The sequence below is a fragment of the Podarcis liolepis genome (genome assembly GCF_965112155.1).
Source record: "Podarcis liolepis genome assembly, chromosome: 7".
Lineage (NCBI taxonomy): Eukaryota > Metazoa > Chordata > Lepidosauria > Squamata > Lacertidae > Podarcis > Podarcis liolepis.
In genome coordinates this window covers 93,536,691-93,552,665 of record NC_139561.1, presented here as the reverse complement: position 1 = coordinate 93,552,665, position 15,975 = coordinate 93,536,691, and the positions used below count along the sequence as shown (strand labels likewise).

The following is a 15,975-nucleotide window of genomic DNA, read 5'->3' as shown; positions in this document are numbered from 1 at the left end:
GGGGACCCGGGGGTGTCTCACTTGGGGGCTGCAGGGCAGAGCCGTGTCCCAGCAAGAGGGGGGCCTGGGGGGGTCCGTGAAGAAGGAGCACTGGGTGCGTGTGCGTGGGAAGGGGGAACCCGTGTCCCGGAGGAGGAGCCCCTCTCTCTGCCATGTCTCTGGCACCTGGAGCCCCTGGAGAGAAAAGGGGGCTGGAAATGCCACGGACAACGAAATCACTCAGCGCCCCTTGTATATCAAGCAGCAGGAAAGGACCACACAAAAAGTCCACAGATGAAGTTTTATTCAAACCCAGAACAGAAAAAGCAGCACTAAGTGCAGTGTCTCAAAGATGCAGCGTAACATCTTTACCTTAGGAAAAGTAATTAAACGTAACAATCGGCAAAGAGGCAGTTAAATGGACTTTTTCAGTGGCAAGGGGGACAAGGAAGCCCATCACAGCAGGCCTGCGGTGCTAAAAATCAGGAGAAGAGATTTCTGTACATCTCAAGAGCAACAAGAATGTATTCCTTCCCCCCCTTTGCTTGAGAAGTAAAACTCTGCAAGGGTTTGGCTCCAGGGTCCCTTGAGAGAGAGTTGGTTCCGACTCCCTGAGCAAAGAGGAAGGAAAAGGGGGTCCTGCAAGGAGAGGATGAGGGGAAGACCCCCTTTTCTAGGGGTCCCTCCAAATGCTCTTGTCTGGCTGGTCTTTCTTCACCCAGTCATGTCAAGGAGCAGCATGGGGGCTAAAAGGAATAAATGGAGGACAATATCCCACTCAGAAAAGCTCTTCTTTCTCTTTTTGTGGAGGGCCTAGGCCTGGCTTTTTGAAGCTTGGACCGTTAGGCCTGCACACCATCACCTTTTATAGTGGTACCTCAGGTTAAGTACTTAATTTGTTCTGGAGGTCCGTTCGTAACCTGAAACTGTTCTTAACCTGAGGTACCGCTTTAGCTAATGGGCCGCCGCTGCCGCCGGAGATCAATTTCTGTTCTCATCCTGAAGCAAAGTTCTTAACCCGAGGTACTATTTCTGGGTTAGCGGAGTCTGTAACCTGAAGCGTCTGTAACCCGAGGTACCACTGTACATACTTTACATTTGCTGAGGCAAAATCTCCACCCCCAACATTGCTTGCGGCAGTTCTGCCCTCGCCTTAATCTCCTCCATTTTTAAAGGAAGCATCTCTTTTTCATGGGCCATCTTGGCCTCCCTGTCTCTTTCTTCTTGGGCTCATCTCTCTCTCTCTCTCTCTCTTTCTGCCTGTATCTCTGCTGGATGAAGGGCAGCTGCCATTCTGGCCTCTTCTCTTTCTTTCTCTCCTTCAACCTAAGACAACTCCAATCTTAGCCTCATCATCTCTAATTCAGTATATTAGGATTCTCCTCAGACGCAGCAGCTGGGTCATCCTGAGTCTCTTTGGCTTGGCGCTTGCTGTTCATTTTCTGACAGGAATTTTTTCTCATTTTAGTCAAAGAACTTCACTCCTTTATTAAACTGGTTGTTCTGTGTCTCTGGGTACGTTTCTGTGTGGGTTTTTACTTCGTATCACGGCTCTTTTCCCCCCCGGCACCCTTGGGCCCGCCCTTCAGGGTTGTCGTTTTGAGACCCCACTTCCTCCCTGGATTTCCAATTATTACTTTTTCTGGAAGGGACAGAGTATTACTGCTCCCCCTGAGTCTCCTTTGATTTCATCTCCCAAGGTAGAGACTTCAGTTACTGTTTTCAGCCTAAATGAGCAGGAACCTCTTGGAAACATTGCTCTCAACTGATCAGCTGTTTGAGCTCATCTCACTTTCCTCCCATCTGTCCAGAGCTTGGTCAATTCGGCTACCCAGTTGGGCCTAAGTCTCTCCTGGTTTCCTTTTAATTTCACGAAAGGCTTTTTGGCTTTGTTCTGCAGTCAGTCCAAAGCGCACTTTCACTCTCTCTTTAAATGTGAGGGAATCAGAGGTTTCATCCTCTCTGAGATCTGAGTATATTTCACTCAAAATTCCACATATCTGTGGGCATAAGTGCAGCATCCAGTTTTCCTCATGCATCTTTAAGTCTGCCAGTCGGCTCAAAACTAAATAGGATCTCTGTGGGTTTTAACTTCCTATCCCACCTCTGCCCCCAATTAATATGCGACGACGCAAGGGCTCTTCCCCCCCCCCGGCACCCTTGGACCGGTCTTCTCTCTTAAATATAGTGCACCCACCTCACAGAAAACAATTTCCACAGATGCCCTCCAACTACCTCAGATCATCTTGTGGGGGACTTGCGTGAGGTAAAACTCACTAACTGGGAGTCTCAAGCAAGAATTGTGCAAATAAACATTAACAATTTTATTTAACAAGGAAGTTTATGACACGAGTGGATAAAACTTAGGATGCTTCAGTTTACAATGTTATTTCTCTTCAAGGTTGTCTCAGTTGTTTCACACTTAAGACTTTGGCTCTTAACAAGGTGGCACTTTCTGCCAGTTACCCTACTCCCAAGGTTGTTGTTGTTTATAGTCATTTAGTCGTGTCTGCCTCTTTGTGACCCCCTGGACCAGAGCATGCCAGGCCCTCCTGTCTTCCACTGCCTCCCGCAGTTTGGTCAGACTCATGTTTGTAGCTTCAAGAACAGTGTCCCACCATCTCGTCCTCCGTCGTCCCCTTCTCCTTGTGCCCTCCATCTTCCCCAACATCAGGGTCTTTTCCAGGGAGTCTTCTCTTCTCATGAGGTGGCCAAAGTCCTGGAGCCTCAGCTTCAGGATCTGTCCTTCCAGTGAGCACTCATGGCTGATTTCCTTCAGAATGGATGCATTTGATCTTCTTGCAGTCCATGGGACTCTCCAGAGTCTCCTCCAGCACCAGAATTCAAAAGCATCCATTCTTCCGCAATCAGCCTTCTTTATGGTCCAGCTCTCACTTCCATACATCACTACTGGGAACACCATGGCTTTAACTATACAGACCATTATTGGCAAGGTGATGTCTCTGCTTCTTAAGATGCTGTCTAGGTTTGTCAATGCTTTTCTCCCAAGAAGCAGGCGTCTTTTAATTTCGTGACTGCTGTCACCATCTGCAGTGATCATGGAGCCCAAGAAAGTAAAATTTCTCACTGCCTCCATTTCTTCCCCTTCTATTTGCCAGGAGGTGATGGGCCCAGTGGCCGTTTTTTTGATGTTGAGCTTCAGACCATATTTTGCGCTCTCCTCTTTCACCCTCATTAAAAGGTTCTTTAATTCCTCCTCACTTTCTGCCATCAATGTTATGTCATCTGCATATTTGAGGTTGTTGATATTTCTCCCGGCAATCTTACTTCTGGCTTGGGTTTCATCCAGCCCAGCCTTTTGCATGATGAATTCTGCATATAAGTTAAATAAGCAAGGGGACAATATACAGCCTTGTCGTACTCCTTTCCCAATGTTGAACCAATCAGTTGTTCCATATCCAGTTCTAACTGTAGCTTCTTGTCCCACATAGAGATTTCTCAGGAGACAGATGAGGTGATCAGGCACTCCCATTTCTTTAAGAACTTGCCATAGTTTGCTGTGGTCGACACAGTCAAAGGCTTTTGCATAGTCAATGAAGCAGAAGTAGATGCCTTTCTGGAACTCTCTAGCTTTCTCCGTAATCCAGCGCGTGTTTGCAATTTCGTCTCTGGTTCCTCTGCCTCTTCTAAATCCAGCTTGCACTTCTGGGAGTTCTCGGTCCACATACTGCTTGAGCCTGCCTTGTAGAATTTTAAGCATAACCTTGCTAGCGTGTGAAATGAGTGCAACTGTGCGGTAGTTGGAGCATTCTTTGGCACTGCCCTTCTTTGGGATTGGGATGTAGACTGATCTTCTCCAATCCTCTGGCCACTGCTGAGTTTTCCAAATTTGCTGGCATATTGAGTGTAGCACCTTAACAGCATCATCGTTTAAAATTTTAAATAGTTCAGCTGGAATATCATCACTTCCACTGGCCTTTTTATTAGCAATGCTTTCTAAGGCCCGTTTGACTTCACTCTGCAGGATGTCTGGCTCAAGGTCAGCAACCACACTACCTGGGGTGTACGAGACATCCATATCTTTCTGGTATAATTCCTCTGTGTATTCTTGCACCCTCTTCTTGATGTCTTCTGCTTCAGTTAGATCTTTACCACTTTTGTCCTTTATTATGGTAATCTTTGTACGACATGTTCCTTTCATATCTCCAATTTACTTGAGCAGATCTCTGGTTTTTCCCATTCTGTTGTTTTCCTCTATTTCTTTGCATTGCTCATTTAAGAAGGCCTTCTTGTCTCTCCTTGCTATTTTTTTGGAAATCTGCATTCAATTTCCTGTATCTTTCACTATCTCCCTCGCATTTTGCTTGCCTTCTCTCCCCCGCTATTTGTAAGGCCTCGTGGGACAGCCACTTTGCTTTCTTACATTTCCTTTTCATTGGGATGGTTTTAGTTGCTGACTCCTAACGAGCCTCCGTCCATAGTTCTTCAGGCACTCTGTCCACCAAATCTAAATCCTTAAACCTGTTCCTCACTTCCACTGTGTATTCATAAGGGATTTGACTTAGATTGTATCTAACCGGTCCAGTGGTTTTTCCTACTTTCTTCAGCTTAAGCTTTCTTCAATTTAAGCTTTCTTCAGTTTAAGTTTAAGCCAAGGTACTCCAAGCAAAAGACCCAAGGGATCTCTGGTTTGGGAGTCTTCTCTTTCTAGAAGGATCTCTCTGACTGAGCTGCTGGCTCTGCACCTCTGAGCAGAGGGTGTCCTCCTGACCCAGGTTCTTCCTCACAGTGTTTTCACAGAATCCCCCACTGCTCCTATGTTGGATGGCATGGCCTCTTCCTGCTTCAGGGCCAGCTGAGTCTTCCTCATCCATTTCTGTTCTCTGGACACCTCCAGGAGATCGGAAGGAGTCCCTAGATCTTCTGCCAAGTTCTGCCTGTCCTAATGAGAGGTGCCAGAGAATCCTGTAAAGCAAATGCATTCTTCTACTACCAGATTGATACACAGTCAGGAGAAGAGAAATGTTCCCTGGGCCAGCATGGATGAGTCTGAATCACAGCCCAGACTTGGAGTTCAAGCACTATATTCCCATGTTCTCAAGACAGACTTCTGTCTTTGTTCTGAGGGCAACTCCCTCCCCCTTCAGAAGCATGGCTGACTCCAACTGGGGGGCCTGGAGCCATCACTAGCCCTCTGCTCCTCCCTGAATGGGCCTCATCCTCTTCTCAAGCCATCTCTCCTCCTGTGGCAGGGAGTTCCATGGGTCTAACTGCGCACTGCGAGATGGAAGGACTTTGTTTACCACAGAGGCCAAGTTTTTATTTCTGCCTCCAGATGTTTCCATCTGGCTGCCACCTGGGCTAAGGAACGTGGCTGTTTCCTCAATCCCATCAGGGTTCCTTTGCAGGCCCTTTTCTTCCTGACTCAGTGACCCCTCCCCAAAGGAGCAAGACAAGAGTTGCAGACCTCCTGTTACTTGCAGCCTCCCTGGCTTTGCAGAGAGAAGGGGGGGGCAGAACCTCTTAGCCCTGGCTTGGGGATCCCCTTGCAGGAGCTGAGCAGAATCCCCACGGATCCCCATCATGACTCCCTGGCCCTCATGGCTGTTCTTCTGAGCCCTTGCAAAGCGGAGCTCGCCCTGCTCCCTTCTCTCTCTCAGGAGCCAGGGCCCCAGAGGGACCCTCCCCTGCAGCCCTGGGACCCCCCATCTCCCCAAGGCCACTCACCGGATCCCAGAAGGCGCCCCCAGACAGCACTTGTGGAGCAGAGAGACAAAAGCCCGGATGGGGGCAGACCTTGTGCTCTGGGGAGCTTCCTCCCTTTATTCCTCTCTAGGAAGCCAGCTGGGTACCACTTAACCCTTTTGCTGGTCCCTCTCTCCCTGCGGGGACCTTGGGGGCCTGGCAAGCTTCTCCCTCCGCGGGGAACAGATTTCTGTACACCTCAAGAGCAACAAGACTGTATTCCTTCCCCCCCTTTGCTTGAGAAGTAAAACTCTGCAAGGGTTTGGCTCCAGGGTCCCTTGAGAGAGAGTTGGTTCCGACTCTCTGAGCAAAGAGGAAGGAAAAGGGGGTCCTGCAAGGAGAGGATGAGGGGAAGACCCCTTTTCTAGGGGTGGGGGAGAGGGATTGGGCTCCCAGGTCAAGAGAGCACCTTGTATCCTGGCACTGAAAAGACACCCCCCCCCACACACACTTTGTGGCATCTCCTTTTGGCAAAGGGTCAAAACATAGTTCCAACTTGAAAACCACCTCCAGACTGGAGGAGGGCAAATGTTGTCCCTATTTTCAAAAAGGGGAAAAGAGAGGACCCAAATAATTACCACCCAGTCAGTCTGACATCAATACCAGGGAAGATTCTGGAGCAGATCATTAAGCAAACAGTCTGTGAGCACCTAGAAAGGAATGCTGTGATCACCAAGAGTCAGCATGGATTTCTGAAAAATAAGTCATGTCAGACTAACCTGATCTCGTTTTTTGACAGAATTACAAGCCTGGTAGATGAAGGGAACGCAGTGGATGTAGCCTACCTTGATTTCAGCAAGGCATTTGACAAGGTGCCCCATGATATTCTTGTAAAGAAGCTGGTAAAATGCGGTCTTGACTATGCTACCACTCAGTGGATTTGTAACTGGCTGACTGACCGAACCCAAAGGGTGCTCATCAATGGTTCCTCTTCATCCTGGAGAAGAGTGACTAGTGGGGTGCCACAGGGTTCTGTCTTGGGCCCGGTCTTATTCAACATCTTTATCAACGACTTGGATGATGGACTCAAGGGCATCCTGATCAAATTTGCAGATGACACCAAACTGGGAGGGGTGGCTAACACCCCAGAGGAGAGGATCGCACTTCAAAACGACCTTGACAGATTAGAGAACTGGGCCAAAACAAACAAGCTGAATTTTAACAGGGAGGAATGTAAAGTATTGCACTTGGGCAAAAAAAATGAGAGGCACAAATACAAGATGGGGGACACCGGGCTTGAGAGCAGTACATGTAAAAAGGATCTAGGAGTCTTGGTTGACCACAAACTTGACATGAGCCAACAGTGTGACGCGGCAGCTAAAAAAGCCAATGCAATTCTGGGCTGCATCAATAGGAGTATAGCATCTAGATCAAGGGAAGTAATAGTGCCACTGTATTCTGCTCTGGTCAGACCTCACCTGGAGTACTGTGTCCAGTTCTGGGCACCACAATTCAAGAAGGACACTGACAAACTGGAACGTGTCCAGAGGAGGGCAACCAAAATGGTCAAAGGCCTGGAAACGATGCCTTATGAGGAACAGCTAAGGGAGCTGGGCATGTTTAGCCTGGAGAAGAGGAGGTTAAGGGGTGATATGATAGCCATGTTCAAATATATAAAAGGATGTCACATAGAGGAGGGAGAAAGGTTGTTTTCTGCTGCTCCAGAGAAGCGGACACAGAGCAATGGATCCAAACTACAAGAAAGAAGATTCCACCTAAACATTAGGAAGAACTTCCTGACAGTAAGAGCTGTTTGACAGTGGAATTTGCTGCCTGGGAGTGTGGTGGAGTCTCCTCCTTTGGAGGTCTTTAAGCAGAGGCTTGACAACCATATGTCAGGAGTGCTCTGATGGTGTTTCCTGCTTGGCAGGGGGTTGGAATCGATGGCCCTTGTGGTCTCTTCCAACTCTATGATTCTATGACTAGATGAGCCTGGAGTGTCCTCTTCCAGGGTTCCTCTTCTGGCTGCCAATGCCACGGCTGGAATGTCTCCCAAAACTGCCTCCCCTTTCACAAGGAGGTCTCTCCCCCCCCCCTGTGTCTTAAACTACCCTTTGACTGGCAACCATCTCCAATTTCCTTGGTGGACAATCCCAACCAAAGAAGCATTAGATTCTCTGAAATCTACTCAGGAGTCCTGTAGTGATTTCATGCTCTTTATTGCAGCTTGTAAAACAGTGATTTAATTGCCCCCAAACCTCAGGCTTTTATATACATTATGGACAGAATGGGTCCCATCTGATTGGCTGATTCTGCTTCCCTCCTGGAGCCTGATTGGTCTTTTCCTGCAGGCCAATCAGTTGTTGCATTCTAGGATCCTACTTACCTATTGTTCTAGGATCCAAGCTTAGTACATAACCTTCTCCTTCCTCCGTGTCCCCAATTCTTAAATTGGGTTTATTTCAAAACAGGGTGGGGGGTAGAGATGGCTTAGTCTTCCAAACAACCCTTTATCCATTAGTTAGTAGACAAGCTTCCCAGTGCAAGGAGAGGAAAGCAGACCTCTGAGCCCAGCCTGGCCCCCCACCAAATTCTGCCCGCATGCCTTGAGGCCCCAAGATGGGCGGAGGAAGGCCTGGAGGGCAGCTACTGGCTGGGACTTTGATTGGGGCAGGGTGGGGACACAGGGAGAGGGAGACAGGAAGACCGGCCAGGGGGTGGCACTGGGGCATTTATTCACATTGGTTTTCTATCCAAACCAGGCCTGGGCCTGGGCCAGCTTGCAAAAAATCTTAGACCACGTCAGGGTGGTGAGGACATGGCTGACCATTGGCACCGGGTATGCATGAGCCGTAAGGGCCTTGTTTATGATACATTTGTAGTCTGCGCAGGTGTGGACTGAGCCATTGGGCTTGACAGGTGTGATGACTGGGGTTTCTCAGAGGGCATTAGGCACCGGCTTGAGCATTCATTACTCCACAATCCACTAATTCCACTCCCAGCCACTCCGCTCTAACCTTTGCTAAAATCCTGCTCTCCTCCCTCCTCTCCGTCTCAGAGGCTGGGCTTTCTGTCTCATCTCAAGAACCGCCAAAGCGCCCGCAATGGCCTCTTATCTTCCACCCAAACCGTCCACATCAATCCTAAGCGTCGCCTGTTCTGATTTCCATTTTTGGTCTTCTTTTCCAGCTTTTCAGACTTCCCTTCCTTTCATGGAGATATCTAGTGCTTCTGTTTTCTTTGTCAGTGTCTCTACTTTAGTGGTCAAATTTGTCACCATTTAATGATTTTTATCAATTCGGGCTAATAGCTTCTCCAAATTTAACACAGGCCTGGTGTAAACTGTTTTTGAACTGCCATAGTCAAAATCTCCCTCTCCATTGTTCTCAAAGCAGCCTATTTTCCAACAGCACCTTATCAGTTTGTCAAGGTCACAGAATAAATCTTTCCTAAGAGATCCTGTTTCCTGCATTTTTCCAGCCCTCCCTCTTCCTTCCAGCCTGATACACATAAGCTGTTTAACATAAAATCCAATTTCTCAAATTAAGATTTGAATTAAACAAATGAACCAAATAATTACTTTAAGAGAGGAACCATAAAAAAGAAGAAAAGAATGTGTCGAAGAGGACATAGCAATTTAGACGTCCAGATAAGAGTGGTTGTCTTGCAGGAATCCAATTCTCTTTAAGTGGCTCAGAGTAGAAAAAATATTTTTCTTCAAAGAGAAAAAAAACTTGTCAAAACCTGTCTTGATTTTAGCTTTTTCAGCCAGCTCTAAGTACCTTTAAGAGCTCCAATTCTATTTTTAAAAAGAACTTTAAAAATGAGACCAGACTTTCATAAATCCCTCCGATCACACTCTTGGCATTTAAATGGTTTCTGCCCTGTAAGAATTCTCTAATGGGAAGTGAGTTGGGAGCTCTGAAGGAAGCTCTTTCCACATTCCAGGCACTGATAGGGTTCTCCCCTGTATGAATTCTTTGATGGGAAGTGAAACTGCGGTTTTGACTGAAGCTCTTTCCATATTCCACGCACTGATAGGGTTCTCCCCTGTATGAAGCCTCCCCCCCCCCCACAAAAAATAATTTTTATTAACAGGCCAATCAAATCACATTAATTCCAAATCACATTAATTCCAAATCACACAGCCAAATTTTTAATTTTTTTGTTGGGGGTACCCATCCTTCGAGCTCAGAAAGGGATCCAAACATCTCTCTTCCTGCTGCTTTAATGTTCACAGTTTTGCATTCACATTTCTGTTCAATCTTCACTTTGTTATTTTCCTCATCTTCTTGTTGTTATTATCATATATTTCTTTTTGTGATCTCTGATAGTCTCCACAAGCGAGTTGACTCCCATATCAGCCTCTTAATTTCCTCGTGTGAGATGGAGAGATGGTATTGTCGGCCATCTTCCAATGAGCCCCTAGCGGCCCCCTCTTCCCTGTATGAATCCTTTGATGGGAAGTGAGATGAGCCCTCTGATTAAAGCTCTTTCCACATTCCACGCACTGATAGGGTTTCTCCCCTGTATGAATCCTTTGATGGGAAGTGAGATGGGCACTCCGATTGAAGCTCTTTCCACATTCCATGCACTGATAGGGTTTTTCCCCTGTATGAATTCTTTGATGTGAAGTGAAACTGTGCTTTCTAATGAAGCTCTTTCCACATTCCATGCATTGATAGGGTTTTTCCCCTGTATGAATTCTTTGATGGGCAGTGAGATGGGAGCCCTGACTGAAGCTCTTTCCACATTCCATGCACTGATATGGTTGCTCCCCTGTATGAATTCTACGGTGGGCAGTGAGATTGTACCTGTGACTGAAGCTCTTTCCACATTCCACGCACTGAAAGGGTTTCTCCCCTGTATGAATTCTACGATGGGAAGTGAAACTGCGGTTTTGACTGAAGCTCTTTCCACATTCCATGCACTGATAAGGTTTTTCCCCTGTATGAATTCTACGATGGGAAGTGAGATCGTGGCTGTGACTGAAGCTCTTTCCACACTCCAAGCAGAGATATGGTTTCTCCCCTGTATGAATTCTATGATGGGAAGTGAGATTGTGGCTGTGACTGAAGCTCTTTCCACACTCCAAACAGTGATATGGTTTCTCCCCTGTATGAATTCTACGATGGGAAGTGAGATCGTGGTCGTGACTGAAGCTCTTTCCACACTCTAAGCAGACATAGGGTTTCTCCCCTGTATGAATTCTATGATGGGAAGTGAGATTGTGGCTGTGACTGAAGCTCTTTCCACACTCAAAGCAGTGATAGGGTTTCTCCCCTGTATGAATTCTACGATGGGAAGTGAGATTGTGGCTGTGACTGAAGCTCTTTCCACACTCCAAGCAGTGATAGGGTTTCTCCCCTGTATGAATTCTACGATGGGAAGTGAGATGGGTACTCCGAGTGAAGCTCTTTCCACATTCCAAACACTGATAGTGTTTCTTCTCAAGGGGATTTCTTTGATGGGAAGTGGAATGGGAGCTCTGACTGAAGCTCTCTCCACAGTCTGAATCCTGATTTGGCTCCTCCACTGTGTGGATTTCATTGTGGTCTCCCTTGTTCTTCATTTCCAATTCATCACCACCTGAAACTAAGAGGCAAACGGATTAGAGTCTCGGGAAGAAGTGCAGTCTCAAATTATGGAACAATGCTAATTAATGCTTGGGACAGGGGAAGAACCGAATGGAGTTAGATGTTATAATGTTCCTTTTGTTATGTAAAAATGTCTAGTTTTGTATACAAATCAAGTTTAATATTATGTTTTCTCTCTCTACTTTTTTAAAGTACAGTTTAACCTGGTAACGTCATTTTGTTCAAATTTAAATATGGATCTGTACTATCTTCATAAATAAAATGTGCTTTTATTATTATCGAAATGGTGGCCAAAGTGGGAAAGTTCCCTGTCCAAAATTAAGATATACAGTGGTACCTTGGTTTATATACACTTCAGGTTACATACGCTTCAGGTTACAGACTCTGCTAACCCAGAAATAATGCTTCAGTTTAAGAACTTTGCTTCAGGATAAGAACAGAAATCATACCCTGGCAGCGCGGCGGCAGCAGGAGACCCCATTAGCTAAAGTGGTGCTTCAGGTTAAAAACAGTTTCAGGTGAAGAACGGACCTCTGAAACTAATTAAGTACTTAACCCGAGGTACGACTGTATTCAGTATGCTAAGTTGTTCAATATGCAGTAATAAATCTAAACAAATTGTAAGAGCTGGAGAAATATTTGGGAACATTGACTCTGGACTGACTTGGTCATAGTCAGCTGCCTTGTGGTGGGCGATGTAAGAGTAGCGGAATGAACTTCTGTGTGCTGAAAAACACATTTTGTATATTGAACAAATGTGTGTAACAGCTACCAAATTTAAATTTCTTTAGTGGCTAAACATTTAATGATGATGTGCATCACCTTAAACCAATTTGGATGTTTTCTTAAATTCTCGACATAGCAGAATGCAGCAGAAACATGTAATATCAGTATTATTATTATTATTCAAGTTTCCTTATAGTGCTACCTCAGGTTATATATGCTTCAGGTTACAGACACCGCTAACCTAGAAATGGTACCTCGGGCTAATAATAACAATAATAATAATTTTTATTTATACCCACTCGCCCCAGCCAATGCCATGCTCGGAGCGGCTTACAAGCAATAATAAAAACTAGTTGAATAATTACAACTTAAAAACAAAAATAAAATACAACATTAAAATATTGAAACATTAAAATATTAAAATACAGCCTCATAACAGGAGGAGAAAGGAAAAAGAAAAAAAGAGAGGGAGGGAATCGAATTGACTCCAAGCCAAAGGCCAGGCGGAACAACTCTGTCTTACAGGCCCTGCGGAAAGAAATCAGATCCTGCAGGGCCCTGGTCTCATGAGGCAGAGCATTCCACCAGGCCGGAGCCAGAGTTGAAAAGGCCCTGGCTCTGGTTGAAGCCAATCTAACTTCCTTAGGGCCCGGGACCTCTAGGGTGTTGCTATTTAAGGACCCTGAGGCTCTCCATGGGGCATACCAGGAGAGGCGGTCCCGTAGCTACGAGGGTCCTAGGCCGTGAAGGGCTTTAAAGGTCAAAACCAGCACCTTGAACCTGACCCTGTACTCCACCAGGAGCCAGTGCAGCTGGAAAAGCACTGGGTGAATATGCTCCCATGGCAGAGACCCCGTAAGGAGCCTCGCTGCAGCATTCTGCACCCGCTGGAGTTTCTGGGACAGTTTCAAGGGCAGCCCCGCGTAGAGCGAATTACAGTAGTCAAGCCTGGAGATGACCGTCGCATGGATCACTGGGCAGGGCAGGAAAGGTAAGGGACCAACTGCTTGATGCGGCGAAGGTGGAAAAACGTTGCCTTGGCTGTTGCTGTAACTTGCGCCTCCATGGAAAGGGAGGCGTCAAGGATTACACCCAAACTCTTAACGGAAGGCAATGGCACTAATTGGACCCCCGCAATAGAACTTTGCTTCAGAATGAGAACAGAAATCGTGCTCTGGCAGCGCAGCGGCAGCAGGAGACCCCATTAGCTAAAGTGGTGCTTCAGGTTAAAAACAGTTTCAGGTTAAGAACAGACCTCCAGAACGAATTAAGTTCTTCACCCGAAGTACCACTGTACTTAAATGTTACATTATTGTGAGAAGTTACAGGGGACGAGGCAGGGGGCCTTCTCGGTCGGGGCACCCACCCTGTGGAACGCCCTCCCATCAGATGTCAAGGAAAGAACTATGCAACTTTTAGAGGACTTCTGAAGGCACCTCTGTATTGGGAAGTTTTTAATGTTTGATGTTTTATTATGGTTTTCTATTTGTTGGAAGTTGCCCAGAGTGGCTGGGGCCACCCAGTCAGATGGGCAGGGTGAAAATAATAAAATTATCATTATTGTTACTACAGGGTTCACTGCCTGAGATTCAAAAAGCCTGGCTCTTTTCTGGGATGGAGTTTGTTTGGTTCAGTCGTGGAATCTGTCAAGTTAACTCTTTGGTCAAAAATCACTCTGAATCCTACATTTAAGAAGGCCTGGGCAGTTCAGACAGCGTGATCATGGTTTTAAATGGCAGAACTGGAGGAAGAATATTCACAGGGAAAACAATCAATAGCCATCCATCCAAGGTTTGCTGTGGGAGGGTTAACATCCCAGGTGCTGTGGGTGGCGCTGTTGAGCCCCATTGAAATATCAGAGGTTCGTCACATAGAGAGATGTCTTGAATTACAAAACAGATAGGATGATCCAATAGGGAGCCTTACCGAGAGAGTCCAAGATCCCACGATTCTCCTCCATGACTTCCTTATGGAGAGCTCTCAGGTCAGGATCCAGCAACGGCCACTCCTCGTCTGTGAAATGGACAGCTACATCTTCAAAGCACACTGGACCCTAACAGAACAGGAAAAAGGCTGTCCTCTTAGAGAACATTCACTTGGCTCTGTTGTTTTCTACAGCGGCCAGACCCCTCTCTGCCTTCCTCATCCCTCTCTCCTGCTGCAGCTTCTGCCTCGGAGTCTGGGCTGCTCTCTGCCACAGACTCCCTCTGCTCCCTGAGCCCTCTTCCCTCTCCAGCTTCAGACACCTCCTCCTCCTCCCAGTCGGCTCCCTCTTCTCTGGCTCCTCCCACCATTCCTCTCCATCCAGCCAGTCTGCATCCAAGCAGTCCTTCCCCACAAGGCTCCTTCCCCCTACCTGATCTGGGTCCACAGCTGCTGCCTCCCCTCCACCACCATGAAAAGATGAAGGAGCAGGTCTTGGTGGCATCATTCCGTCACCTGGGAGAGACCAAGGTAAGTGGAAACCGTGAGCGCCTGCTTCTCTCAGAGGTGAAACAGTGCATCTCTCAGTACAGATGGGGCTTCGTCCAAGTCTCCCCTGCTAGCTTCCGGTTCCGCTTGGCCTTAATGGAGGCAGCGGGAGATCGTTGGCAAGGGAAAAACAAGGATGACTGAGAGTAATTCTCCTTGCAAGTTGCCCCCAGGGACAGGGGGGAACGGGCTTCACTCCCAGTTTGTCTTGGTACCTGGCTCCGGCTCCGGCATGGATTGCGGGAGGCAGGGAGGCGCTGAGTGCAAAAGCCCTTTGCCTGCCGAAAACCCTCCTTCGCTGCCATTAAGAAGCAGAGGTTCTCCTGCCAATTAGAGCTCAATTTGGACTAATGTACAGGCGTTGCTGGAAGAGATGAGATCATAAACTGTGGAATTGAACCAGCTGCAGTAAAAGTCTCCCCTGCTGAGTACATTTGGACTCATTTGTACCCATTTCATATAATAGTTGTGCAAAAATACATCTCCCCCCCCCCCCGAGCTCTGGGCTCCAGGTGTCTTCCCCCAAAAGATGTAAAGAACTCACAGATTAGTTTCAAAACCAAGAGAATGTGACAAAACGGGGGAGAAAACACTCCTTCCTCCTTACCTAGAGGCCTCACTCTGGCGTCCAATGGATTCTTCTCTGCCTCAGAAGAATCAAGACCCATTTCTGCCAAAAGATCCTTCCTCTGAAAGAGCAGCAAGGATTCAAAACAGAGAATGGGGAGAAGGGTTAGAGAAGGAATGGCAGAGGCAAGCGCTTTCGGGGGACAGAGGTGAAAGCTGCTTCCTGCTTCTGCTAGACTGGTGTCTGGGGTTGGCTGCCAGAACCATGAAACATTGGTCCTCAAGGATCTTCACTGGCTCCCAGAACGTTTCCCAGCACAATTCAAAGTGTTGGGCTCTTACGAAAAGAGTTCTAGAATTGATTCATGAGTTTGGTCGGGTGGCGGGATTTAAATTAAACAGGCAAAAACCCAAGGTTTTGGGAAAAAAATTGACACCTTTGGAATCAGAAAGGTTTCAGAAAGAGACAGATTTAAATGTGGTTAAAAAGGTAAAATACCTAGGGGTTAACTTGACTGCCAAAAATTTGAATTTATTTAAAGATAATTACGTAAAATGTTGGTCAGAAATCAAAAAGGATTTAGAAACTTGGTCAAGATTGAAACTTTCCCTGTTGGGCCGAATTGCTGCTATAAAGATGAATGTGTTGCCAAAAATGTTGTTTTTGTTTCAAACCCTACAGATTGTGGACAGAGTGGAATGTTTTGGAAAGTGGCAGAGAGATATTTCTAAGTTCGTCTGGCAGGGCAAAAAGCCCAGAATAAAATTTAAAATACTAACTGATGCAAAGGAAAGAGGGGGGTTTGCCCTGCCGGACTTAAGGTTATATTATGAAGCTGCAGCTTTCTGCTGGATGAAAGATTGGTTACTTTTAGAGAACACTGATGTCCTGGATCTGGAAGGGTTCAATAATGCTTTTGGATGGCATGTTTATTTGTGGTACAACAAGGTAAAGCGTTCAAGAACCATATTGTCAGGAAAGCAATAT

The 15,975-nt window shown here is 46.7% G+C and overlaps 2 protein-coding genes across 2 annotated transcripts in view; both read right to left on the bottom strand.

The window, feature by feature from the left end:
* LOC310712866 (uncharacterized protein) overlaps positions 1–13,887 on the bottom strand; it is a 36,491-nt gene extending 22,604 nt beyond the window's left edge. Inside the window, exons 1-2 of the mRNA XM_083516289.1 lie at positions 13,875–13,887; positions 9,979–11,220 (exon numbers count right to left, since the gene is read on the bottom strand). Coding sequence (XP_083372415.1) covers positions 9,986–11,197 — 1,212 coding nt within the window. The 5' untranslated portion in view covers positions 11,198–11,220; positions 13,875–13,887 and the 3' untranslated portion in view covers positions 9,979–9,985. The remainder of the gene's footprint in view (positions 1–9,978; positions 11,221–13,874) is intronic.
* LOC310712893 (zinc finger protein 213-like) overlaps positions 1–15,975 on the bottom strand; it is a 356,206-nt gene that overhangs the window by 327,331 nt on the left and 12,900 nt on the right. The gene's annotated exons all lie outside the window — the stretch shown is intronic.